A 17,678-nucleotide genomic window follows, 5' to 3' on the forward strand; every position below is an offset into this window, starting at 1 on the left:
GGGTGTAAGTAGTGTGGGGGGGTGTTAGTGTGTGTGGGGGGGGGTGTAAGTAGTGTGTGTGTGGGGGGGGTGTACATCTCGAGGTAATTGTTGTACATCTAGAGTTACTTGTACTACACCTAGAGGTACTTGTACTACATCTAGAGGTACTTGTACTACACCTAGAGTTACTTGTACTACATCTAGAGGTACTTGTACTACATCTAGAGGTAATTGTTGTACATCTAGAGTTACTTGTACTACACCTAGAGGTACTTGTACTACATCTAGAGGTAATTGTTGTACATCTAGAGTTACTTGTACTACACCTAGAGGTACTTGTACTACATCTAGAGTTACTTGTACTACACCTAGAGGTACTTGTACTACATATAGAGGTAATTGTTGTACATCTAGAGTTACTTGTACTACATCTAGAGGTACTTGTACTACATCTAGAGGTAATTGTTGTACATCTAGAGTTACTTGTACTACACCTAGAGGTACTTGTACTACATCTAGAGGTAATTGTTGTACATCTAGAGTTACTTGTACTACACCTAGAGGTACTTGTACTACATCTAGAGGTAATTGTTGTACATCTAGAGTTACTTGTACTACATCTAGAGGTACTTGTACTACACCTAGAGGTACTTGTACTCCATCTAGAGGTACTTGTTGTACATCTAGAGGTACTTAAGTACTGTACTACACCTAGAGGTACTTGTACTACATCTAGAGGTACTTGTTGTACATCTAGAGTTACTTGTACTACATCTAGAGGTACGTATACTACACCTAGAGGTACTTGTACATCTCGAGGTACTTGTGCATCTAGAGGTACTTGTACTACATCGAGAGGTACTTGTACTACACCTAGTGGTACTTGTACTACATCTAGAGGTAATTGTTGTACATCTAGAGTTACTTGTACTACATCTAGAGGTACTTGTACTACACCTAGAGGTACTTGTACTACATCTAGAGGTACTTGTACATCTAGAGGTACTTGTACATCTAGAGGTACTTAAGTACTGTACTACACCTAGAGGTACTTGTACTACATCTAGAGGTACTTGTACTACATCTAGAGGTAATTGTACATCTAGAGTTACTTGTACTACATCTAGAGGTACTTGTACATCTCGAGGTACGTGTACTACACAGAGAGGTACTTGTACTACACCTAGAGGTACTTGTACATCTCGAGGTACTTGTACCTCTAGAGGTACTTGTACTACATCTAGGTACTTGTACTACATCTAGAGGTACTTGTACATCTAGAGTTACTTGTACTACATCTAGAGGTACTTGTACATCTAGAGGTACGTGTACTACACCGAGAGGTACTTGTACCTTGAGAGGTACTTGTACTACATCTAGGTACTTGTACTACACCTAGAGGTACTTGTACTACACCTAGAGGTACTTGTACTACATATAGAGGTAATTGTTGTACATCTAGAGTTACTTGTACTACATCTAGAGGTACTTGTTGTACATTTAGAACAGTGGTCGCCAACCCGTCGATCGCGATCGACCGGTCGATCTCGGAGACGTTCCCTGTCGATCTCCAAAATAAAATGAAAATAAAATCAGAAACACATTGTTCCTCGTTTTCGAACATTTTCTGAAGTGTCTTCTGAAACGTTTTCTTTCTGACTGGAAGATTGACGTCAGAAAAGATCTCCGCCTGATTTTAATGAACGTCTGAAAACGGATTCTCTGACAGCCGTGTTGTCAGCTGTGCTCCCTGAAAGAGGGGAACGTACCACTACAGGTGGGGCGCAGGGGAAATGCAGAAAGACCTTTATTGATAACTTTACATATTACACAAGTTCAAAGTACAAGGACATACAACTACGTCATCAATAAATACATGTTGTAATGCCTGTACCTTAGTAAAAATGTGTACGTTACGGCATTAACAGGTTACGCCTGCGCATGCGCAACTGCCGAGCTTCTTGGCGACTTGCCAGGTACTACCTCCGTGAGTTGGACTTTTCTGCTGTTGTCCTTCAAAACAAAAGCTCAACATTAAGCTTTTGTTCTTGTCTGATGGAGCAATCTGGTTTACTTGAAAGTGATTGCAATTGCATTTATTCTATTATTTGAAAAAGCTCAGATGCAGGAGTCACAAATTATTATGAGAATGATTTAAATCTGAGGATGTCTGTAGAGCTGATGTGAACGTATTCACCAACGGGCTGACTTCAGAACCAATCCCAGATGAGAAAACGTTCATGAATACCAAATTTGCCCCGAAAAACTCGTCAGTGAAGTAAAAAAAATCACCAAATCAAAGACCAGGAGCTGGATGACTGACAGACAGCTGACAGACGGCCTCAGACTGTCTGTGCTTATGAACTAACTACAAGCTCACAGACAGAGTTCAGTCACAGCCATCACACTGACTGGAGTCACATGACTTGATGGCATTATGATGAGAGCTGAACTTACATGAGTTGCACTGACTGATCATGTTGTCAGTGTCGCGTTGTAATGTAAACAAATATAACATTTATATTGGTAGTTCATCCAGCTGCTCATTGAAATGTGTTTTTTCTTGTTCATATTGTGTGCGGTGAACAAATATCTTACTTTTTATATCGCACTTAATTTCTGTGTTCCTGGTCTCATCAATTTGAACGCTGGACCAAAGTGTTTTGATTTCATTCAATTAGAATTAGGCCAAATAAAAAGCCTCAAGTCATAAGTCCAGTCTGGACCGTCGTTTCCTCTCAACGCCTCAATCGGGAGATCTTGCCGGTCATGAAGGCGGAGGTCAGGGATCTTGGGCTCAAAAAGGTTGGTGACCACTGATCTAGAGGTACATGTAGTACACCTAGAGGTACTTGTACATCTTGAGGTACTTGTACTACACCTAGAGGTACATGTACACCTAGAGGTACTTGTACATCTTTTTTTTATTTTTTAATTTTTTATTTATTTAACCAGGAAATGCCTCATTGAGATTAAAAATCTCCTTTACCAGAGTGTCCTGGCCAAGACAGCAGCAGCAGCACGTCACACAAAGTTCCATACAATACAACATAAAACAGTGACAGACAATATATAAAACGAAAAACAAAATCACAGCATGAATAAAACCAAAACTAAGACTCAAGTCAACACAACCCAGCTCACACAGGAGCACATACCTCCGTCATATAAAACATCTACAGCTAGATGAATTTCCCTCCAATATTTTCAATCTATTTTTAAAAACACCTCAGGAGACCGGCTCCCGGAGACCCAGGTCTGTCTGCAGCACATTCCAAGCCGCAGGAGCAGCAAACTTAAAACCTCTTTTCCCCATTTCCAAACGGACGTGAGGGACGGAGAGCAAGAGGAGGCCTTGAGCAGAGGTCACAGAGCGAAGATGGTAGCTTCCAGGGTTTTCAGCTGAATTAGCGTCCAAAGATACGATGGAAGTACGTGGAGAATAGCCTTATAAATAAGGACATGCCAATGATTTTGTCTCCGGATGGACAGAGGAGTCCAACCAACCCTCGCATACAGGGAGCAATGGTGAGTCAGAGCCTTAAGATTAGTGATGAACCTCAATGCTCCATGGTAGACAGTAAGGAGTGGAGACATTGAGAAGATGCATGCATATATAAGACATCACCATAATCAATCACAGGCATAAAAGTAGCAGCAACAAGTCTCTTTTTAGCATTCAAAGAAAAGCAAGACTTAATTCGGAAATAGAAACCCAGCCTCACTTTCAACTTCTTCACAAGTTGCTGAATATGAGGTTTAAAAGAGAGAGAGTCATCAATCAAGAATCCCAGGTATTTATATGATGATACAGACTCAATCACATTGCCCTGAAATGAAATCATAGCTGGAAGGTTTAATGGCTTTGTTTTTGAGTTTGTAAACATCATCAACTTCGTTTTATCAGGATTCAACAATAATATCAACTCATTAAAAGAGTGTTGCACAGTATCGAAGGCTGTTTGTAAGTGTAAGAGAGCCTGATGCTGTGTAGGAGCAGAGCAGTAAATGACAGGATCGTCTGCATAAAAGTGAAAATTGGCATTTGGCACATTTTGACCGATACTGTTGATATAAATTGTGAATAAAAGTGGTACAAGGACTGAACCCTGTGGCACACCTTTTATTATATCAAGAGAACTCGAGGTGATGCCTTCAGCCTGTACACACTGTGATCGGTTTGATCAATAATTTTCAAACCAACAGACAGTTTGTTTTGACAGTCCAATAGTAAGAAGTCTCTGCTTCATTACTGCATGATCGACAGTGTCGAAAGCCTTGGACAAATCAATAAAAAGGGCTGCACAGTGTTGTTTATTGTCCAAAGATTCAATAAAATCATTTACTACCTTTAACGCTGCTGTGGTTGTACTATGTTTTTTTCTAAAACCTGATTGATAGACAGATAAAATATTGTTTATGATTAAAAACTCCTTAAGTTGCTCACTCACAAGGGATTCTAGTGTCTTAGCTAAAACAGACAGTTTGGAGATAGGCCTGTAATTATTTAAAAGTGTGGGGTCTTCTCCTTTTAACAGGGGGAGAACAAAGGCAGACTTCCATATCAGGGGAATTTCGTTTATAAGTAAGGAAAGATTAAAAATATATGTTGAAGGGGGTGCAATAAAATCAGCAGCTAACTTAAAAAAATATGGTTCTAGGTTATCCGGACCTGCCGGTTTTCTTGTGTCTAAAAGTTTAAGGGCTTTGTGCACTTCAGTAACAGTAACCGGCTTAAAACTGAAAGACTCACCAACAGTTTCCTGGCGACCCAAACAAGCAGAGGATTTCTCATGTGGATGGTTTAGAGTGTCAAACAGGGAACCAGAGGCAATGAAGTGCTCATTAAAACAGTCCAGCATGATGGCTTTGTCAGAGATGTCATTAGAGTCCTTGACAATGCAAGCGGGAAGCTCAATACCATTTCTACTTCCAGATAAAGATTTTATTGTCCTCCAAAACAGTCTTGGATTGTTGAGGTTGTTTGACGTTCACTTAAAAATGCTCAGCTTTAGCTTTTTAATTGCAACTGTACAAGCATTGCGCAGTTGCCTAAAAGCAGCCAATCTGACTCCAGACCAGAACCCCTTGCCTTGGCCCAAGCCACATTCCGCTCATGTAGCATCTTGGATAAATCTGAACTGAACCATGGAGTATCATGGCCTTTTATCCTGCACTTTTTGAAAGGAGCATGCTTGTCAATAATTCCAATAAAACCATCATAAAAGAATTTCCATGCACTTTCAACATCACCAATGAGGTTAATTCGTTCCCAGTCAGAGAAAAAGAGATCATGAAGAAACCCTTGTTCCACAAAATGATTCATATTTCGCTTTATGATGATACGTGGCTTAGTTTGGGGAATTGTTGTACATCTAACTGTGGCAATAACACAATGATCGCTAATGTCATTTGCGAAAATACTGGCAGGAGAATATTTATGGGGGACATTAGTTATAATAAGATCGATCAAAGAAGATTTTTCAGGACATTTAAGATTCGGTCTAGTGGGCATGTCAACAATCTGGAAAAGATTTAGTGAATCACATCACCCCAGTCCTGTCTTCCCTCCATTGGCTTCCTGTCCACTTTAGAGTTCATTTTAAGATTTTATTGTTTGTTTTTAAAGCGCTTAATGGGCTGGCCCCTCAGTACATCTCTGACCTCATACAGGTGTACACCCCCTCAAGGGGTCTGAGATCGGCTGACCAGCTCCTCCTAGTAGTCCCTAAAACTAAGAAAATTACCAGAGGAGACCGGGCCTTCTCAGCAGTAGCCCCCAGGCTCTGGAACGACCTGCCCCCCCAGGTCAAATTGTCGCCCACCCTCCAAACCTTTAAGTCCCGTCTGAAGACCCACCTCTTTTCCCTCGCTTTCGAGTCAGTTTGAGCTATGTTTTGTATTGATTTCTCTCTATTTTGTTTGTATGCCTTTTATCTACTACTGTAATATTATATTTTATTATTATGCTATGCTTACTGTGAAGCACTTCGTTAAACCCTCTGTTTTTAATATGTGCTATATAAATAAATTGGATTGGATTGGATTGAATCACATTGTACCCTAAAATGATCAGACACTGGTTTTAACCAGTTCCAATTGACGTCACCAATCAAAATGATTTCATTAAAATGTAATCCTGATATGAGTTGCATTAAAGAGGGAAGAGCTTCACTGACTGCTGATGGTGTCCTATAGCAACCAACAACAGTAATATGAAGCCTTTTAGATACCTCCAGATCAAGAGCCAACATTTCAAATTGTTTGCTCACTGATTTAGAGAGTAGCACCTTTACATAAAACTTACTTTTTATAAAAATAGCAATTCCACCTCCCCTATTAGGTCGATCAGTTCTATAAACAGTATACCCATCAATATTGACATCCTTGTCCATAACAGATTTACTCAACCAAGATTCAGATATAACAATAACATCTGCATCAGTTGAGCTTGCCCAAATGCGGATAATATCAAGTTTGGCAATTAAGCTGCGTACATTCAAATGAATAAAACCTAGACCAGCCCTTGCTTTAAAATCAGCAGGAGTGTTAAAACACGAAGCTTCCTTGCTATTACATTGTGTAATATCAACATCTAGAGGTACTTGTACTACACCTAGAGGTACTTGTACTACATCAAGAGGTACTTGTACTACACCTAGAGGTACTTGTACTACACCTAGAGGTACTTGTACATCTAGAGGTACTTGTACTACACCTAGAGGTACTTGTACATCTCGAGGTACTTGTACTACACCTAGAGGTACTTGTACTACATCAAGAGGTACTTGTACTACACCTAGAGGTACTTGTACTACACCTAGAGGTACTTGTACATCTAGAGGTACTTGTACTACATCAAGAGGTACTTGTACTACACCTCGAGGTACTTGTACTACACCTCGAGGTACTTGTACATCTAGAGGTACTTGTACTACACCTAGAGGTACTTGTACTACACCTAGAGGTACTTGTACATCTAGAGGTACTTGTACTACATCAAGAGGTACTTGTACTACACCTAGAGGTACTTGTACTACACCTAGAGGTACTTGTACATCTAGAGGTACTTGTACTACACCTAGAGGTACTTGTACATCTCGAGGTACTTGTACTACACCTAGAGGTACTTGTACTACACCTAGAGGTACTTGTACATCTAGAGGTACTTGTACTACACCTAGAGGTACTTGTACTACACCTCGAGGTACTTGTACTACATCAAGAGGTACTTGTACTACACCTCGAGGTACTTGTACTACACCTCGAGGTACTTGTACTACACCTAGAGGTACTTGTACTACACCTCGAGGTACTTGTACATCTAGAGGTACTTGTACTACATCAAGAGGTACTTGTACTACACCTAGAGGTACTGGTTCTCCAACATTCGTTTCCTCGTGTTGGTGACGTCAGGAAAGTGAAAGTTAAGAACCAGACCGGCGGCTCTATAAGAGCCGCGCGGCCGCCGCTCGGCGCCGTTTGACGGGATGGGGGTTCAAGGTATGACCGCTCTGGTGGCGGCTCACCGGAGGATCTACCGGGACGTCCGGTTCAGGGACCGCCGGCTGGTGGTCGACGGCTGCAACCTACTGTACATGCTGTACTTTGACTCCGGTAGGACCACAGCAAGTACTGCAGTACTACAGAGTACTCCGTGTTTTGATTGACTGCTGATCAGTCATCAATATTTATATATCAACATTGAATTTTAACACGTTAAAGTCACTTAATCAGGGACGTGATGATGAAGAAGTCTGATTTATCTGTTTTACAGAAGTTTAAATAGTTTAAAAAATCTTTTTTTTCATTTTGATCATATTGTAACGGAGTGAGGGAAATGTTATGTTATAAATGTTATGTTCAGGATGTAAGTGAACGCCTCATGAGCTGGTAGCTGGGAGGCGTGTCTGTGATTGGAGGGCGAGTGGTGTTGTGTTACGCCCCGTTGGGAGCAGAGCTATGACCGGAGCAGACGTGAAGCTGGTTGGAGGCTTTCACGGCGTTTTGCTGTCGTTTTGCCGCAGGCTGCGGCCAACAGGAGCCTGTTCTATGTCCCCTGAATAAACACCCTATCAACCATCTACGCCTCGTAGCGTTCCTGACCCAGGGTCGCTACAATATAATATTATCATGATCATTAGATTATTATTGAACATAATCCTTTAAGAGTTTGAGACTTTAGGCCTTAAGCAACTGAATTGTCTGAATGTTAATCCTGTGACTCATGGTGAATAGTTTATAGTCTTCAACCAGGAAACATGAAAGGATGATAATCAAAAGATATTTAACGGATCCCCGTATATCAATCGGCGTGAGACTTTACTGCTGGTGAACTTCTTTATTTCCTTTCTTCCGTTGCATGAACCAAAACTTTTTAATTAAAACCTCCTTGTCACCACCGTAAGAGCGTTAGCCTCATACGGGTCCATTAAACTATGCGCATCCGTCCGTCACATTTAGCCGTCCCGTCAAGTTTGTATATTAACATAAAATAAAGGTGTGCTTCCTTTTACCATTTCAAAATAAAAGTCAAATTTAGCTAAAAGCGGAAGTAGATTAAAACATATACAAAATCATTAAAACAATACAATATAAAAAGGCATACATCAAAACCAATAAAGCAGAGACAAAATAAGGCAATCAACACAAAACAATAAACCTTTTAAGGGGTTATTTACAGATATATTATCCCCCACGCAGGATATCTGTGACAGCCGGGGGGGTTCAATGTGTTCCTTGTCCATCCGTCAGGTCTGGACCAGAACCACGGCGGGGACTACGCTACCTTTGAGGTCCTAATTGAGAAGTTCATCAAAGCCCTCAGAGGATGCCGGATCTCGCCGTACGTGGTTCTTGATGGAGGCTCGGACTACACCGACAAGAAGCTCCCGACGCTGACGCGAAGAGCCCAGGACCGGATCCTGAAGGCCCACCGAGCGGCGGAGGGCAACCGGCCGGAGGGTGTCCTGCCACAGCTGGTCCAGCTGGTCTTCAAACAGACGCTGGACCGGCTGGAGGTCCCGCTGGCTCAGTGCTACGGAGAGGCGGACCGCGAGATCGCCGCCCTGGCCAGGGAGTGGCGCTGCCCGGTGCTGTCCGGAGACAGCGACTTCTACATCTTCGACCTCCCGGCGGGGCTGCTGCCCCTCTCGGACTTCAAGTGGGATGCGCTGGAGCAGAGCGGCTCGCGGAGCTACGTCCCCTGCAAGAATTACACCAGCTCCAGCTTCTGCGTCTTCTTTAATGTCCGGCAGCAGCTGCTGCCCACCTTCGCCGCCTTGGCTGGGAACGACTACGTGAGGCTGCCGCACGGCTCCTTCGACTGGGCTCGGTTCGCCCCGGAGGGCCGCGGGGCGACGAGGCGCCTGGAGGGGCTGCTCCGCTGGCTGAAGGGGTTCCACCAGCCTCAGGAGGCCTTGGAGGCGGCGCTGGAGCTGATGGGAGACATGAGCAGCGAGAGGAAAGCAGAGCTGCTGAAGGCCTTGTGTCTGGGGGTGGAGGAGTACCAGCTGCCCCCCTGCTTCCTCCAGAGGTTCTTCATCCATGGGACGGCTCCTCCTTTCCCAGCAGAAGTAAGTAGTAGGTCCTCGTGTAGTAGGTCCTCGTGTAGTAGGTCCTCGTGTAGTAGGTCCTCGTGTAGTAGGTCTTCAGGTAGTAGGTCCTCATGTAGTAGGTCTTCAGGTAGTAGGTCCTCGTGTAGTAGGTCCTCATGTAGTAGGTCTTCGTGTAGTAGGTCTTCAGGTAGTAGGTCCTCAGGTAGTAGGTCCTCATGTAGTAGGTCTTCAGATAGTAGGTCTTCAGATAGTAGGTCCTCGTGTAGTAGGTCCTCATGTAGTAGGTCTTCAGGTAGTAGGTCCTCGTGTAGTAGGTCCTCGTGTAGTAGGTCCTCGTGTAGTAGGTCTTCAGGTAGTAGGTCCTCAGATAGTAGGTCTTCAGATAGTAGGTCCTCGTGTAGTAGGTCCTCATGTAGTAGGTCTTCAGGTAGTAGGTCTTTAGGTAGTAGGTCCTCATGTAGTAGGTCTTCAGGTAGTAGGTCCTCGTGTAGTAGGTCTTCAGGTAGTAGGTCCTCGTGTAGTAGGTCCTCGTGTAGTAGGTCCTCGTGTAGTAGGTCCTCGTGTAGTAGGTCCTCATGTAGTAGGTCTTCAGGTAGTAGGTCTTCGTGTAGTAGGTCCTCGTGTAGTAGGTCCTCATGTAGTAGGTCTTCAGGTAGTAGGTCCTCGTGTAGTAGGTCCTCGTGTAGTAGGTCCTCGTGTAGTAGGTCCTCGTGTAGTAGGTCTTCAGGTAGTAGGTCTTCAGGTAGTAGGTCCTCGTGTAGTAGGTCCTCGTGTAGTAGGTCCTCGTGTAGTAGGTCCTCGTGTAGTAGGTCCTCATGTAGTAGGTCCTCAGGTAGTAGGTCCTCGTGTAGTAGGTCCTCGTGTAGTAGGTCCTCGTGTAGTAGGTAGTAGGTCCTCAGGTAGTAGGTCCTCAGGTAGTAGGTCCTCAGGTAGTATTATAAAGGTAGTGGTATAAAGGTGGTGGTATCATAAAGGTTGTGGTATAAAGGTGGTGGTATCATAAAGGTTGTGGTATAAAGGTGGTATCATAAAGGTAGTGGTATAAAGGTGGTATCATAAAGGTAGTATCATAAAGGTAGTGGTATCATAAAGGTCGTGGTATAAAGGTGGTATTATAAAGGTGGTATCATAAAGGTAGTGGTATAAAGGTGGTATTATAAAGGTCGTGGGATAAAGGTGGTATCATAAAGGTCGTGGTATAAAGGTGGTATCATAAAGGTCGTGGTATAAAGGTGGTATCATAAAGGTCGTGGTATCATAAAGGTAGTGGTATAAAGGTGGTATCATAAAGGTCGTGGTATCATAAAGGTGGTGGTATCATAAAGGTAGTGGTATAAAGGTGGTATCATAAAGGTCGTGGTATAAAGGTGGTATTATAAAGGTCGTGGTATAAAGGTAGTGGTATAAAGGTGGTATCATAAAGGTCGTGGTATAAAGGTGGTATTATAAAGGTCGTGGTATAAAGGTAGTGGTATAAAGGTGGTATCATAAAGGTAGTGGTATAAAGGTGCTATCATAAAGGTCGTGGTATAAAGGTGGTATTATAAAGGTCGTGGTATAAAGGTGGTATAGATAGATAGATAGATATATACTTTATTAATCCCCAAGGGGAAATTTGTCGAGTCAGTAGCAGCAACACACAAGAATAAAAAAACAAAACACAAAATATAAGAAGGGTTAGGGTGATCTGGCAAGAGGTGAACTGTTGTAGAGCCTCATAGCCGTCGGCAGGAATGTTCTCCTGTATCTCTCCTTGTGGCAGCGGAGCGTGAGGAGACGTCTGGAGAAAGTACTCCTCTGTCCCTGTAGGAGGTGGTGGAGAGGGTGGTCCGGGTTGTCCAATATGGACACCAGTTTCTTCAACGACCTCCTCTCCACCACCTGTTCCAGGTGCTCCAGCTGGCAGCCGATGATGGAGCCAGCCTTCCTAACCAGTTTGTTAAGACGGCTGGTGTCACGGCCCGATGCTGCTCCCCAGCAGACAATGGCAAAGTGCAGCACACTGGCGACAACCGACTGGTAGAATAACTCCAGCATCTTGCTGCACACGTTGAAGGATCAAGCTTTCTCAGGAAAAAGACGACTCATCCCTTCTTGTACACAGCGTTGATGTTGGCCTTCCAGTTCAGTCGGCTGTCGATGGAGACGCCCAGGTACTTGTACTCCTCCACCATGTCCACGTCCACTCCCAGGACACTCAGAGGTGTAGGAGCTGTCGCCTTCCTCCTGAAGTCCACCACCATCTCTCTGGTCTTGGCCACGTTCAGCCGCAGGTGGTTCTCATCGCCCACTTTACAAAGTCACTCACCACTGCCCTGTACTCCTCCTCCCGTCCATCCCTAATACACCCGACCACTGCAGAATCATCAGAGTACTTCTGCAGATGGCATGACTCCGTGTTGTACTGGAAGTCACTGGTGTACAGGGTGAAGAGGAAGGGAGACAGAACAGTTCCCTGTGGGGCTCCAACATCACTGACCACCGTTCCAGACAGCACACGGCCCATTCTGACAAACTGTGGTCTGCCTGTGAGGTAGTCAGTGATCCAGGAGATGGTGGACGCGTCACACGGCCACCGCAGCTTCTCACTCAGCAGCAGTGGCTGGATGGTGTTAAATGCACTGGAGAAGTCAAAGAAAGTGACTCTCACAGAGACACCGGTTCCATCCAGGTGCGACTGAGCTCGTTGCAGCAGGTAGATGATGGCGTCGTCCACTCCCACATGAGGCTGGTAAGCAAATTGCAGAGGGTCCAACGATGATTTCACCTGCGGCCGGAGGTGGGCCAAGACCAGCCTCTCCAGCACCTTCATCACATGGGAGGTGAGGCGACCGGTCGGTAGTCGTTGAGGCCAGATGGTGCTGACTTCTTTGGGACAGGGACCAGGCACGACATCTTCCACAGCACGGGACTTCCCCAGCCTCAGGCTGAGGTTGAAGAGGCGCTGCAGGACACCAGACAGCTGGGTGGCGCAGGTCTTTAGGACCCTGGGGCTGATGCCATCAGGACCTTCAGCTCTGCGCTGGTGTAGTTTCTCCAGCTGTCTTCTCACCTGGTCAGTCGTCACAGAGAGAGGGGAGGTGGAGAGCCCATTGTTATTGAGGGCTCGGTGGATGTGCAGCTCAGCAGGGGGACAGAGGGAGGAGGTGTTTGGGAGGTGTGATGTGTGGAGGAGACGGGGGAGGGCTGTGAACTGAACCTATTGAAAAAACAGTTCAGCTCGTTGGCCCTCTCCAGGGAGCCCCCTGGCTGTCTCCCTCCCACCTTGAAGCCAGTTATCTGCTTCATGCCAGACCACACCTCCCTTGTGTTGTTCAGCTGGAGTTTGGCCTCCAGCTTCCTCCTGTAGGAGTCCTTGCCCTCCCTGAGCTTCACCTTTAGGTTGCGCTGGGCTTTCCTCAGCTCATCCCTGTCTCCAGACCTGAAAGCAGCTTTCTTCATGTTAAGAAGCGCCTTCAGGTCCCTGGTGATCCAGGGCTTGTTGTTGGGGAAGCAGCGCACAGTCCGTGATGGGATGGGATGGTGGTATCATAAAGGTAGTGGTATAATAAAGGTCGTGGTATAAAGGTAGTATTATAAAGGTAGTGGGATAAAGGTGGTATTATAAAGGTTGTGGTATAAAGGTGGTATTATAAAGGTCGTGGTATAAAGGTGGTATCATAAAGGTAGTGGTATAAAGGTGGTATTTTAAAGGTCGTGGTATAAAGGTAGTATTTTAAAGGTAGTAAATGTCCTCTGTCCTCCTGGAGGTGGCGGATCTGGTTCCAGACTGGACCTGGCTGCCCCTGACTCAGGCCCGGCTGAATCCAGGGATCCTGGACCTGCTGCTGCTGCAGAGGATGCAGCTCACCTTCCCCGTAGGCCCCGCCCACCTGCCCAGTGCTCACCTGGTGTCCAGGCCGCTCCGACAGGTGATGTACGGGCTGCTGCTGGGAGGCGGGAGGCAGGTGGTGGAGAGAGACAGACACGGCCTCCAGCTCGCCTTCATCCCCGTCCAGCCCACCTTCACAGGGGGCTCGGGGCAGCTGCTGCTCCCCTCCCTGGACCAGGTGAGGCTGGTACACCACAACAACAACACAACAAACAGAACAACGACATGATACTACCTCTACCCCCCAGGTGCAGCTCTCTCAGTGCCTGCAGGTGTTGCTGGAGGCTCTGCAGGTGACGGAGGCCTCTCTGAGCCGGCTGCCCACTCAGCTGCGCCTCCCGGTGGCCGTCACCTGCTACTGGCTGCAGAGAGCCGAGCCTCCCCCAGAGGAGGATCTGCTGGAGGCGCTGCTGCTGGGCCTGAGCACTGGACCTCCCCCGAGGCCCCCAGCAGGTAAAGCCCCGCCTCCATTCGGCCAATCATAAACAGGGACAGGTCTGCTCCCCGTAATGAATCCATTTGTAATGGAATTAAATTAGTGCTGTGAAAAATAACGCGTTAACTCAGTTAATTAAATTACAGGTTTAACTAGTTTTGTTTTTTTACCGCATTTAACGCATGCGCAGAATGAGCTTCAATCCGTCTGTTGTTGGTCGTCTCTCCAGCAGCGTGTCATTCTGTCTCTAGTGTTGCGTTAACACGACTCAGATCTCCGTCTCGCGCGCCGCAGAGCTCGGATGCCGGCGTGTGCGCGCACATCGGGACGAAAAAAAGTCACTAACCCCCACCCCCCCCGCCCCCCCGTCAACAACTCTTCTCTCGGCTCGCGCAGCAGAGCTTCGATGCCGCCGCGCGCACATCGCTCTGTCGCGCGAGCCGAGAATTGTTGACGGGGGGCGGGGGGGTAGACGAAAATTACAGCGTGACGGGTGGAGATTTCCCCTGTTATAATAGGAGGGGAAACACTGGAGTTGATAAGCGTGTCTTCTTGTCTGATCAATACGCAACTGAGCGGCCAGCTGCTTATCACTCACTCAATGAACAGACGGTGCACGCAGCGCTCCAAAAATTTTTTGGGAGCACCGAAGACCCATTTTGACCCAAGAAAAACCCTGAATGTATATACAGGACTGTCTCAGAAAATTAGAATATTGTGATGAAGTTCTTTATTTTCTGTAATGCAATTAAAAAAACAAAAATGTCATGCATTCTGGATTCATTACAAATCAACTGAAATATTGCAAGCCTTTTATTCTTTTAATATTGCTGATTATGGCTTACAGCTTAAGAAAACTCTAAAATCCTATCTCATAAAATTTTAATATTTCCTCAGACCAAGTAAAAAAAAAGATTTATAACAGCTGAGTGTTTGTCAAGGCTCAGGAAACCCTTGCAGGTGTTTGAGTTAATTAGACAATTCAAGTGATTTGTTTAATACCCTACTAGTATACTTTTTCATGATATTCTAATATTTAGAGATAGGATATTTGAGTTTTCTTAAGCTGTAAGCCATAATCAGCAATAAATCAGAATAAAAGGCTTGCAATATTTCAGTTGATTTGTAATGAATCCAGAATGCATGACATTATTGTTTTTTTAATTGCATTGCAGAAAATAAAGAACTTCATCACAATATTCTAATTTTCTGAGACAGTCCTGTATGTGATTAATCAGGATTAATCCACAGAAACCTGTGATTAACCTGATAAAAAATTTTAATCGTTTCACAGCCCTAAATTAAATGTAATGAAAAGGTGTGTGTGTGTGTGTCTGTGTGTGTCTGTGCGTTGCAGCTCCTGAGTCCAGACGCCAGCTGGATGTGGGCGTGGCTCACTCCTTTAACCAATGGCAGAGCTGCCTGAAGTTCGGCATCAAGCTGAACCAGCTGCTGGGTTTCCCCTTACCTGAGCCCCAGATCTCCAGGTGAGCCTCCACAGGCCACACCCACACCCCTCGGTCTCAGGAGAAGCACCACAGCAGTGTGTCCCCACACTCCTGTGGTCCCTCTTGTGGTCCAGGCTGTACGAGGGGACGGCGCTCCACCAGCTGGTCCACCGGATGCGGTCTGAAGAACGGCCGCTCGGGAGGAACCGTGGCCCGAGTCTGGACCTCCTTCAGAGCCTCCGGGCCGTGGTCCAACAGTTCCAGAAGACGGCGTCCTCAGAGACCCAGAAGACGGCTCCGCAGCCTCGGGACGACCTGGCCCCCGGCCTGCAGCGCCTGATCCTCCTGAACGAGGACCAGGAGGCCGCGACTGAAGCCGGCTGCTCGGTCGGGGTTCAGGAGGATCTGGGACTCGCTGACCTGGTCTCGGTGAGAACTCGGTACCGAACCAAACAGAGAAACAACCGGTGCAGGAACCCAGAACTGTCCCGCAAAGAGGAGTGCCGGGGCTTCCTCTGGTCCTGAGACTGGACCCCCCATCCTGGTCCTGATTCTAATCCTGTTGAGTCCAACTTGTTCGAGGCGGATCAGCAGAAATGTGACCAATCAGAAACCAGCGCAATGCATTCTGGGTAAACCTGTGGGACGGAGGACTATAGAGTCTTTAAAGACTTGAGACTAGAAACTTAAAAAACTTCAGACTTCTTACTGGCAGAATTTTAGAGTGAAGTATTTCACTTTGGATTGTTTTAGATTTTACCGATTTAGATTTTTCATACAAAAAAAAGATAATTTTAGAAAATGTTTGAAGAAGAATCTACCGAACAGTGCGGAGTGTTTATGACTAGTAACAATATGTTATTCATTTTGAAACATTAAGTACTAATAGTACTTCATCAGGTGGTATTGCAGTATTTGTACATCGTTGTATTACATATAATTATATGTATAAATACATGAATAAAACCAACGTGAGCTTTTTTTCAACATCTATGGTCACAACATGAGAGCTTTACAATCTGGACAGACATCCCTGACCTTTGACCTCACGTCAGGAACAACTCCAGAGACTGGCTGCCGGGGCAAGGACACAGGACCAGCTTCAGACAGCCGAGAGGAGAGGAGCTCAGTGTATCCTAGAGGAGCTCAGTGTGTCCTAGAGGAGCTCAGTGTCTCCTAGAGGAGCTCAGTGTATCTTAGAGGAGCTCAGTGTGTCCTAGAGGAGCTCAGTGTGTCCTAGAGGAGCTCAGTGTCTCCTAGAGGAGCTCAGTGTATCCTAGAGGAGCTCAGTGTGTCCTAGAGGAGCTCAGTGTCTCCTAGAGGAGCTCAGTGTATCTTAGAGGAGCTCAGTGTCTCCTAGAGGAGCTCAGTGTATCTTAGAGGAGCTCAGTGTGTCCTAGAGGAGCTCAGTGTCTCCTAGAGGAGCTCAGTGTATCCTAGAGGAGCTCAGTGTGTCCTAGAGGAGCTCAGTGTCTCCTAGAGGAGCTCAGTGTCTCCTAGAGGAGCTCAGTGTGTCCTAGAGGAGCTCAGTGTCTCCTAGAGGAGCTCAGTGTATCCTAGAGGAGCTCAGTGTCTCCTAGAGGAGCTCAGTGTGTCCTAGAGGAGCTCAGTGTCTCCTAGAGGAGCTCCGTGTCTCCTAGAGGAGCTCAGTGTCTCTTAGAGGAGCTCAGTGTCTCCTAGAGGAGCTCAGTGTATCTTAGAGGAGCTCAGTGTCTCCTAGAGGAGCTCAGTGTGTCCTAGAGGAGCTCTGTATCTTAGAGGAGCTCAGTGTCTCCTAGAGGAGCTCAGTGTGTCCTAGAGGAGCTCAGTGTGTCCTAGAGGAGCTCAGTGTCCTAGAGAGGAGCTCAGTGTCTCCTAGAGGAGCTCAGTGTATCCTAGAGGAGCTCAGTGTCTTCTAGAGGAGCTCAGCGTATCCTAGAGGAGAGGAGCTCAGTGTATCCTAGAGGAGCTCAGTGTAGCCTAGAGGAGAGGAGCTCAGTGTCTCCTAGAGGAGCTCAGTGTATCCTAGAGGAGAGGAGCTCAGTGTCTCCTAGAGGAGCTCAGTGTATCCTAGAGAGGCGCTCAGTGTCTCCTAGAGGAGCTCAGTGTCCTAGAGAGGAGCTCAGTGTCTCCTAGAGGAGCTCAGTGTATCCTAGAGAGGAGCTCAGTGTCTCCTAGAGGAGCTCAATGTCTCCTAGAGGAGCTCAGTGTATACTAGAGAGGAGCTCAGTGTCTCCTAGAGGAGCTCAGTGTATCCTAAACGTCCCCCAGCAGCCTATCAGCCTATAGCAGCATCTCTAGGTCTGGACCAGGTGAACCTGATTCATACCTGAAGGCTCTGGCTCCTCCTACTTGAGACTCTAGGGACCACAAGTAGCCCCGCATTTAGTGAGGCAGCTCTCTAG

At 46.1% G+C, this 17,678-nt stretch overlaps 1 protein-coding gene across 1 annotated transcript; it reads left to right on the forward strand.

Annotated features, from left to right (window-relative positions):
• The first annotated feature begins 7,454 nt into the window (after window positions 1-7,454).
• LOC130213084 (protein asteroid homolog 1-like) lies at window positions 7,455-16,264 on the forward strand. The gene is made up of 6 exons (XM_056444506.1): window positions 7,455-7,599; window positions 8,737-9,557; window positions 13,289-13,588; window positions 13,659-13,863; window positions 15,204-15,333; window positions 15,429-16,264. The coding sequence occupies exons 1-6, from the start codon at window positions 7,473-7,475 to the stop codon at window positions 15,817-15,819; spliced, it is 1,974 nt and encodes a 657-aa protein (XP_056300481.1). The 5' UTR covers window positions 7,455-7,472; the 3' UTR covers window positions 15,820-16,264.
• Window positions 16,265-17,678: the final 1,414 nt, after the last annotated feature.

The sequence above is a fragment of the Pseudoliparis swirei genome, chromosome 22 (assembly GCF_029220125.1).
Source record: "Pseudoliparis swirei isolate HS2019 ecotype Mariana Trench chromosome 22, NWPU_hadal_v1, whole genome shotgun sequence".
In the NCBI taxonomy this organism is placed as follows: domain Eukaryota; kingdom Metazoa; phylum Chordata; class Actinopteri; order Perciformes; family Liparidae; genus Pseudoliparis; species Pseudoliparis swirei.

What these genes read in the sequence shown, in the direction of transcription:
- LOC130213084 (XM_056444506.1), top strand. Translation starts at nt 7,473, where the DNA reads ATGGGGGTTCAAGGTATGACCGCTCTGGTGGCGGCTCACCGGAGGATC. An exon ending in CTCCTCCTTTCCCAGCAGAA is followed by an intron (nt 9,558 to 13,288) that starts GTAAGTAGTAGG and finishes GTCCTCCTGGAG; the next exon opens with GTGGCGGATCTGGTTCCAGA. An exon ending in CCTGAGCCCCAGATCTCCAG is followed by an intron (nt 15,334 to 15,428) that starts GTGAGCCTCCAC and finishes CTTGTGGTCCAG; the next exon opens with GCTGTACGAGGGGACGGCGC.